Source organism: Antrostomus carolinensis, unplaced genomic scaffold (genome assembly GCF_000700745.2).
Source record: "Antrostomus carolinensis isolate BGI_N321 unplaced genomic scaffold, ASM70074v2 scaffold20004, whole genome shotgun sequence".
Lineage (NCBI taxonomy): Eukaryota > Metazoa > Chordata > Aves > Caprimulgiformes > Caprimulgidae > Antrostomus > Antrostomus carolinensis.
Genome location: NW_010313051.1, coordinates 1 through 10,154, shown reverse-complemented (window position 1 = coordinate 10,154; position 10,154 = coordinate 1). Strand labels below are relative to the sequence as shown.

At 40.2% G+C, this 10,154-nt stretch overlaps 1 protein-coding gene across 1 annotated transcript; it reads left to right on the top strand.

The window, feature by feature from the left end:
* Positions 1-558: 558 nt before the first annotated feature.
* On the top strand, positions 559-10,035 carry LOC104520171 (protein ELYS; the record flags this gene model as incomplete). The annotated part of the gene is made up of 6 exons (XM_010167225.1): positions 559-756; positions 1,924-2,353; positions 4,161-4,263; positions 5,176-5,282; positions 5,920-6,104; positions 8,196-10,035. Coding segments are annotated over 6 exons (2,863 nt in total), but the record flags the coding sequence as incomplete, so codon positions are not given.
* Positions 10,036-10,154: the final 119 nt, after the last annotated feature.

Sequence of the window (10,154 nt, the reverse complement as noted above, 5' to 3'; positions counted from 1 at the left end):
AAGCTAGTTTCATTCTCCTCCTTTTAATCCCTTGCAATACTGGAAATTCTTTTTTGAGATGAGGTAAGAAAACCTGGACACGTCTAGATGAAGATGTGTAGGTATTTTTACAGCAGTGTCACTGAATTTAGTCTAGTGCATGGATGGGTGAAGTAGTGAAAAAAATAAGCCATTTTGCGTGGCAGTGTTTTCAGTATCCACGGTGGTATCATTTGAAGTTGTACACCTCTGAGAAGAGCAGTCTAGAAAGCCCCAAAATCACTGGGATGGGAGATAACATCGCAGGCGACGAGATGCCATATCCTCGTTTCTTCAGGAAATTAATTGGAAAGCTGACATTATATGTTGGCATCAAGGAAAAACAAAGGCAACAAGAAGCATAAATAGCATGTTTTTTTATCATAAAGGTTTTCGTACTATTGGGAAAAGAGCAAAAGTTTGTCCTGTCTGCTGGTACAAGCTCAGTTTGTGATGTAAACTAATACTTTTGACAAGCGAAGTCTTCTGTTGTGAAGATGTAACTAGTTTTAAATTAAATGCTTTTCTTTCTTTTTCTAGAGAGCTAAAGTATTGGCCACATCTGCTTCTGGATTTCCTGGGTTTACTCCTCAGTCTATTCTCAGATCCAGCCTTCGCACCACACCCCTTGCAACTCCTTCTGCATCTCCAGGGCGATCAGTTACTCCTCCTCTACGAGCAAAGGAACCTAGAATATCTTTCATGGAAGAGAACTCGAATGCAGAAGGGACTGTTGGGGTAAGCTGGGCTGTAGTTAGTGATTTTTACAGATAATGGCTTTAAAGGCTGTGATTTGATGTAGATTTTTCCCAAGTTTGCCAAAACTCCTTTGAGTTGTGAACTGGAATTGCAAATGAGAATGGAGCCTTCAATTGCTCGTTCAGCTTCCTGCTACACCTTTTCAAATGGTGGTATGGCCGGAAGGGGAGGAGTACAGATTGTGCCAGTTGTTTGGGTTTGTGAAGCTTTGTGAATTAAACACCTTTGAAAGTAACAAAAGTGATGAGCTGCATTTCCCTTCAGCCTCTTTTGGCAGAGCTGGGTTTACTTACATCATGGTAACAACGGACTCTGGATAAAGAGAGCTATACTGTTGTCTGTTTCCTGGACCTAAAGTTCTTGGATTTGTTTCCTGCCTTGCACCAGGGATAGCATTCGTCTAGTTATCAAATGAAGTTGGTCCATCTGACAGTTGCCCCTTCTACTCCTCCTTTTGTACTATCGCTTGGATTCCCTGGTTCATCATACAGTTGCTGAAGCGATGTACCAAAACGCGGGGCAGAACAGGGGCATGTGCTCGTAGCCACATGTATGAGCTTTCTGTACGTGTGCTAACAAACTGTCATAATCTGGTTTTCTTACACCTTGCATTGTCCGCTCTAAAGAATGACTCAATTGTAACAAGAGGCTGTCTCTTCTATATGAAGTTCTTACTAATAACGCAGTGTGACCAGATTAATTGACTTGTTCCATGCTACAGGCATAGTGAACACTAAAATATTTTAGTAGTGCAACCAAGCGGAAAAGGCAGGCATTAAAAAAAAAAAAAAAATAGAGAGAGAGAGAAATCTTGAGGTATGATTTTAGGTATGCGAAGCTCCCTCATCTTGAAAGCACAGTAGCGAACCCAATGAACAGCCTTGAGATGAGAGAGTATAAGCAAGCACTTACAAGACCCACTGCCTCGCAATTCTCCCGAGTTCGAGGAACTCAAAAGTGTGATTAATTTTTACACTTGGCTTTAGAAGCTAAGACAGTGCTAAAAGGGAATTAATTTTGTCATGCCTTCCTTAGGCTGACGCGTGTAAAACTGCAAAATGTTGCTATGCATTTGTTCTTTTTTCTTGCTTTGCCAAAAAGCATATGTGTGTAATTGATTGTAAACTTTTTTTTTTACTCAAAAAGGTAAGAGAAGATGGTAAAGCACTACCTGGAGCTTTGTCTGAGTATCATCATGAAGTGGAAGAGGGTGCTTGGTCTGAAAGTAGAGAGAAAACAACTCTATTTAGTCTGAGCAATCCTGAGGATGATTGTACTGAAATGGAAGAGTATTCAGAAAGCATTCCTGGAGATGGTTTGGAGAAAATGGATGTTAGCAAAGAAAATAGTAACTTCTCTGCCAGATCTGACCAAACTACTTTGGAGTATCATGATGCAAAATCACCCGGTGATTTTGAAGATGATGTCATCTTTATAGCTGCTAAACCAGCTAATTCTTCCACTAAAGAACCGACCTGTGCTCAAGAATTGGAGAAGGAAGAAGACGGTGAAATGGTTGAAAATAAACTCTTCCAGATGGAACAACCAGATTCATCAGAACTAAAAATAGAAGCTGGTGTGTTTCATCCTATGATAACCTAAGTTTCTGAATTTTTCAAATGTCTTTGAAAGGTTAAATTACTGATCAGTGCAGCAGTTACCGATGAGCATCCACAAGTGTCCTAGGCACTTGCTTGTTCTAGGCTTTTAAAATTGCCACTGTGTTTTGAGCACTTTTTTAGGTATCCTGGATATTATGAATGTATACTGCTTTTGCCTGGCATTTCTTATGTGTAATTTGCAGCTGAGAGGCAGCAGTGATTCATGGGAGTTTTGAGAGGCATACAAGTTGAAAACTTAGGCTTCTGGTTATGTTTTATTTTAGGAGTACTTCTGTAGGCTGCAGGGATTTTTATAGGAAGTTTAGTGCATGGCATGCTTTGACTACATAGAGTTTTTTTTTTATTTTATTTTTTTTCCCCCCACCTCATTAGTGTTCAGTTAAATAGTTTTCTTCTGGAAGTAGTCTGCTTGTGTGTCTGCTTCTCAGTAAAGCTATGGTTGCTCATTTTGCTGGCTCAACAGCTTACACAGCCTTTCCAAACCTATTTCAGTTGGTCTTTGGCAATTCAGCTCAATTCCACTCATTGCAGCCAGTCCATCTGCTGAGGATGTGTTCATATGAGCAGGTCTACTGGCAGATTAGAAGAGATGTAGTTCACTAGCTGGTGAGCAGTGATGAAGAGCTGGGAATGAAAGTACTGCAGGAGCAGGGAGAAGATGTGCAAGCACAGCTGCAGACAGTGTTTGACAAACAGAACTCGGTCCATTCAACTCTTTATAAACAAGTTTGCTGTTTCTTGGAGATGTATGCAAGTGTTGGAGTTCTGTGTCTGAAGTCTTGAAGCAGTTCGTAGCAGTGAGCATGTGCTCCAGTATCAGTGCATCGTATGCACCCTGATTCAGTCCTAAGTCCCAGATGATTCTGGAGGATCCTGGAGAGTGATTGTTGCTATTGAAGTTCCTCAGCTCCTTTTCTTTTTAAATAACAGGAGTGCCCAGATACAGACTTCACATACATGAGTAAAAGGAATGCTCTGGCTCCGAGTGTTTCTAGTAAGACAGGTCAAAACCTTTGTTGGTCCTATTTTAGAAATCAAAGGTACTTTTCATTAAAAATAAAGGTGAGGTAGTAATCGTTAAACAATAACTTCATATAGAAACTTTGTCATTGCTGGACTATGGTACAGTTTCAGTACTCTGGAAGCATTAGAGGGCAGTCAGTATAGCTCTTGTTTGGCCAGAGCTAGCAAAATTATCCCAGTCCTGCATACTGTCTACGAAGGGAATTTCTGGATCTGGAGGAAGCAGGCAGTAGAAGCAACGAAGAAAAGGCAGATGTTTCTAAAATACAGCTTGTTGAGATAAAAACAGGTTAGCAGGCAGTTGGGTTTCAACACCACCAGTCAATCACTAGAGAAAAGAACAAGGAAAGACTTTGGATGCGTTCTTGTAGAAGAGGGGAAATGGAGTCAAGAAAGGAAAGAAGCACTGCTGGAATGACATAAATAGTCGAAGAGAAATAAAGAAAACTTACTACCCAGTTTTAAGAGGGAGGGATGTTTTGTGAAGTTTTTATGTATTAGATCAGTAACAGATCAAGTTTAGTTTGTTAAGAGAGTATCAACAGTCCTTGTGTTAACTGAAATCATGCATCAGAGTTCTTGTTCTACTGGAAAGAAGAAGTCAGATCTTCTGTGCATTTGCAGTCCTGGTAGCATTATTTTGTTGGATCACTATGCTCCCTTTAAAGTCATAGGAGCATTGTAAAAGCAACAGTGTTAAGTGCAACAGGGAAGTCATCCATCTGTCTATTTTTGTAGGTTTAGTGGAAGAATCAAGTGCTGGATGTCTTACCTTTTCTGAGGATGGTAAATTGGTGTTTAAAGCTGCCGAGGCTGCTCCTTTTAGGACTGAAAGTGAAAGGTAAGTTTAGACAACAGAGACATCTTTAGGTTCACACAATGTGTAACTGCTGACTTTCCTGTGTTGGAAAACTATGAGTTTGACCTGGTATTGGTTCTTCCGTGTGTTCTTAAGTACAACGGCTTTTGTATTCCTTTCTGTCTGGCAACAGAACTAATTTGGCATGAATAGAAGTCAAATTGACTAGCTGTCAATTGGAGCCTTTTTCCTCAAATGATTGCAGACCCCAAAGTGTGTTGAAAAAGACTTCATTCAACAGCCCATATAAACCTTTTTTACAGTTTGAGGGTTGCTAAGCAGGTACTGTGAACATAAGCCCTGCTTTTGCTGGACAATTGTGTAGCTAAAAATGACACCTGAGAGTCCTGTAACTTTAGCAGATTTATTTGGGGGTTTGAATACTTTCTGGCAGTATTTTATACACTTAATTACTCTTTTCTGTGTGTGCTCAATTAGCATCTGTTTGTTTATGGAAAGGGAAGCAGTTTTCTCACCAGATACTTGGAAGCTGCAACTGCTTGGTGATAAAGAGAGAATGTTAGCAGTGAAATAACCCTTCATTTCAAGTGGTAACTTAGACTGGTACAAACTTGTTCACTTTATTCTAGACTTCCAGTATAGCAGCTGTGCTCTTTCTACAGAAGACAAATAATATATTATTCTTTAATACAACTCTGTTGTTATGTTATTACCTAGTGTTAGATAGCTAGACAGAGTGTTAAGTACTTGGCTCACTGCATAAAATGAGTCACAAATTGAATGTAGGTCTGTTGGTAAAGAACTTTATAGTTTTTCTTATTTTTTTTACTTTTTGAAACTTGGAAGATTTTTACAGTGAGAAAGTAATTTTTAAAGCTCTTCAAGGTTTGTTTTGAAGCTTTATGATGAATTTCTCTCTTTCTGTTCATGAAGTGAAAGAAACCACCAGGAGTCCAAAATGTCCTCTTCGTCAGAAGAAAAAGCCATACCCATTGCAACAAATCCACAGCTTTCTGAATCCCCGGAGGCAGACAGTGAATGTACGTACGTTATGTTGGAGATGTTGTGGGATTTGAGGTATCTAAGCTCCAGAAGTGAAATGTGTAGTTTACCATACCACTACACGTGTCTCAGACTGAAGCAGTACTAGCATGTTACTGTTAACTCTCATTGAACTGCAGAGAGAAGACCCTCCTCAGAGAAAGTCCTTATAGAAAATGCATAGTGATAAGTTCCTGCTCTTGATAAAGATATTGAAAAGCTGTTAGAATTTAAACTAGTAGGAGAGATCAGTATTTATTTTAATGTTGTACACCACTATTTGTGTGCTATGAGATCTGCTGCTGGACTTACTATTGTAAAAGATGACGCATCTTCGGTATTTAGGCTTTGAAGAATAACTAGCTATCAGTACGCCTTTCTAGCCACCCTTTTCTCTAAGGACTTGCCAGCTGATTTTTTTTCCTTGCTCTTTTTTAAATGGTGGGGCTGCTTCCTTGACCAAGAGAGAGAGTTCTGGCTTCTAGTTTTTGGAGAAAGCCCAGTATATGTGGCGGGATGGAGAACTGTGGTGTTGGCTCCTGCTCCTATTCCCTCTGCTTCCTGTGTTACTTCCTGTTGTTTAAACCTGTGTCATTTATATGGCAGTTAAGTTAAAATTATATAAATCTTTTCCAGCTGTGATAAGTATCCTTGACAGTGAGGATGTGGTGAGTACTCATTCAGAAAAATGCCTTGAGGGGAAGCGTGTGGATTTACCTGAAGAACGTAACCTAGAAGCAGCTGAAGTTGAAGAAAATGTTCCTTTTCCGCAGGAAGAATTAACCAATTCTAACAATCTTCCTAAATCTGAGGAAATCCATGTAAGTGAACTATTTTTCTGTTTTCGACAAAATAGAAGACACTTTGCAAATTGAGGACAGTCCTGTCTTGCTGACTGTGAGAAGGCACAGAAAAGCACCTCAGTTTCTTTAGCTGGTTAACACAAGTTAAAACCTCATTATGTAAGGGCAGATACATTTTTCTCTGATGCATTTTCTGTACCTAGAACACAGAATAGAACTTATCAAGACTTGAACCTTTGAGAGCAGTAGTAGTACAAAAAAAAAATGCCTAAACTATATTTTTTAAATAACCATGCATTAATTTGGTTTACTAGAACTTAAACATTTCTTATTTGACTTAAAAAAAAAAAAAAGTAGTTTTAATGATAAAGACAGTAAGAAAAGCTGAGGGGTGCAGCTTTTTGATACTGGAGACCATTTGCCAAATAACAAAATTATGTGGGAACCAAACTCATTTTCAGAATGATTTAGGTGCTTAGAGCCTTTACTGTTTGATAATAAGCTACATAAACAGAATTCCCAGTAATGCATTAATTTCAGTGTCAAGATATTTCCAACTACCTAAAACTTTTTTTTTTTAAAAAAAACCCATTTGTTTTTAACATCTAAACATTGTAAAATACAAATTTTAAAAGGTTGTTCACATGGACAGAGAATTAGAAGTAGAGATTCTCCAGTTATCCCAGGTTTTTCCCTGTGTTCTTACTTGTACTGGGGCTGATGAGTTATTTGGATTCATTATGGCTGTCCTCTAAGTACCATAGAGAGTATAGTGTCCATTTCCTATAGGATATATACTCACAGGGAGTAATAATAGACTGAAATACAAACTGAAAGGTAGATGTACCACAAGTAGATTGGTCTTAAGTAACAGAAAATGCTTTTCAGTGTCCTGAGTTTCTGATAAAGTTCAGTAGGCAGTCACTTACTTAGCTTGTCTTGGCTTTGGGATTTAGGACAGTGCTGTAGAGAAGATGGTTACAGACGGGAATACCTAAATCACTTATGGGAGTAAATGGAAAATTTGTGATGGGAAGAAGAGAGCAAGTACATGAGACGATCACAAAGCTTCTGCAGTCATTCATGTAGCAGTACAGTGAAGGTTTTTCTGCTTTTGTTATAACTGGTTCTTACTGATGTTTACTATGTCAACATCTCTGGCTTGTCTGCCTTCACTGAATTTAGAACAAACTATGTTCTGCTTTCTTGTTTGTAGATGTGTAAGCATGAAAGGAAAGTTTCTGCAGACTAGTATTTCTTGAACTTAGGTTTGAAGTGTGGCATGTTGCTTTAGCAACTTTTGACAAGGCAGGAGGCAAGAAAATAGGCAGATTCTATGGAGACTCCTGCTGAGTGGCTTCTTCCTTCTGCCATCATTAGCTAGCAGGGTTAACTTAGTAACTTAGAGGGCTGGGCAAAGGTCTGTACACATTGATTAAGTTCTCTTGACCGTTTGAGTCACTTGAAGTACATAACAGATAGTACATCTGTTCTCACCATAAAAACTTGATATCTCATGTGTATCTAGAAGGAAGGAATAATTGCTGAGTCCAGGGAGCTACAAAATGTGAGATGGAGGGATTTAGAATATACATGTTGTCTTGTGCAATCCAAGTGATTCCTTAAGTGCAGGGTTGAATTGTCAGATGTGATACCTGACCAGTTTGACTAAGTGTTGCAGTCACAACTGCTACGACTGAAGCTTTGTACTTTGAGGATGTAATTGTATTTTACCGTGTTAGGTGCACAGTTGGTCACTCTGTGTGCAGTACTTTCTGGACTGACTACACGTCCAACGTGATGATTCCTGACGGTTGTGTATGCAGCTTGAATGGTAAAACTGCTCACTTTGTGCACGGGTAGTGGCAAATCACTAGTGATGAACAGACGTATTGGAGATGGAGCATGTGATTGCATACACTGAATACTCTGTCCCTTAAGCACAACTTTTATCTGTAGTAGAGAGTACATTGTAGGTTTCTAACTTTACATTCAGTGGTGAGCTGAAAAGAAAAGCCACATTTCACTGTCCTCAGTTTCATCCAGCTCAGCTTGAAGTTAGTCTGTTTGTTAACTAATAATGCATTAATAGACATTTTGTGACTTTAGGTTACTGAAGACAGTGCGGTTAAGGCACAAGCCTCAGAAGAAGCACCTGAAGCATCACCATATAGTGAACTACATCCATCAAGCAATCTTCAATACAGCTATGATACTATAGAGCAACAGTTTGCATGTGATTTGCCTGATAATGGAGATGGTGAATGTGATGCAGCTGAGGGAGATGGAGAGCTTTTTATACCTCAGAGTAATTTTACTTTAGTCTTGGAAGGAGAAGAAGGTGAAGCAGAGATGGAAGACCCTACATTAGTAGATGCTTCTAAACCAACTGGCACAACAACAGGGGAAAAATCTGTGAAAAGTTTAGGAAATACCGAAAACCAGGAACAGGTTACCAACTCAGTGTCCACTGTAACTAGTGATCAGGAAGCTCAGAATATTGCAGAGTCACTTCCATATGTGCCTGAACCCATTAAGGTAGCTATTGCTGAGAATTTACTGGATGTGATCAAAGACACAAGAAGTAAAGAATTTACTTCTGAAGTTGTAGAACAGTCTATTAATGAAACCATAAGTAAAAAGGTAACTAGATTCCAGAAGGCAAAAGCTCCCTTAACAACTGTGCCAGAAGGAGTGGAAGATGAAACCAGCAGACATCAAGCAGAGTATGTTGTCACTCCTAGAACACGCGCAAGGGGACAACGGAGTAGAAACCCAAGTATTCCGCTGGCGAGCGATCAGCAACTAGTGAGGACAGACAAACCAGTTCTGTTCGGATTGTCTCCTAGGAGAAGTACCAGGCGGACAAAAGAAGCATCTGGGACTTCTAGTCTTCAAACAGCAGAAAATGCTAAAGATGAGCAGGTACCTGTGATGCCTGTTACTCCGAGGAGAGGGAGGAAGCCTAAACTCAGTAATGTAGAAAAAGTAGAAAGCAGCCATTCTGATGGACAAACGTTGTCTGTCAGTGCACAGTCCGTAGCTGTTACTCCAAGAAGAGGAGTAAGGAGAGCAAAGGAAGCTGCATCTGAACTCTTGGAAGAGGCTAGTGAGGAAACTTCTCTTGCTGAAGGTAGCATTATTGCTTCTGCTCCTTCCAGAAGGACTAGAGGAGGACAAAGTTCAGGAGGAGATCAAGAAACCAGCCAGACTGACAGTGATCATCAGATAAGAACGGCAGTCAGTGCCAGCAGAAGGGCAAGAAAACTGCAAAGCATGAATTTACAATTCACTGAAAGTGCTGTCAGGGATCAAGAGGTACAGCCTAGTGACCAGGTCCTTTTACCTGTGCCAACTAAAAGGGGCAGGAGAAGAAAGATGAGTTCATCGGAAGTTTCAGAAACTTCTGACCTGGATCTGTCTAAATCATCACTTCCTCAAACAGAATTTAAACTTCCTGTCACTCCTAGAAGAAGTGCTAGGAAGGGGGCACAAAATCTCTTGGCAGACACAGAATCTCTCTCTGCTCAGGAGGACAAACATTCAGGTGCAAAAGTGGAAATCCTTGATACTCCTAGGAGAACAAGAAGAAGAGTTACACATGTGGAAGCCGAAAAAAGGGATGCTCATGAGCCAACGCCGGCACAGCCAAGTGAGGAATCGGCCAGAGCCAGGACTGCAGTGCGGACAGGGCGTCGAGGCAGAAAGAGACGATCAGTACTGGAGGAGAGCACAGGGGAGGAGGGCTTCTCCCAAGGGCCTGATGGCAGTCCTTTGCTGCTTGAAGGCATAAGCCCACCAAGACATGATGAAGCATCCAGAACTTTAACAGATCGTATTACAAGAACCAGATCTCGCAAAGCTGCCGTGCATCAGAAGCGGTCTGTTGAGGAAAATGAGTCCTTCCTTTTCTCTCCTCCTCTCACAAAGCTGACAAAGAAGTTCACAGGTAGGTGCACGATTTCTATATGCAAAATAGGGCATATTGCTGTTTTGTAAACCACAGGATAGAAACCGTGAGGGTGGCTTTAAAGACATCTTTATGTTGTGAAGAATGTAATCGTACCA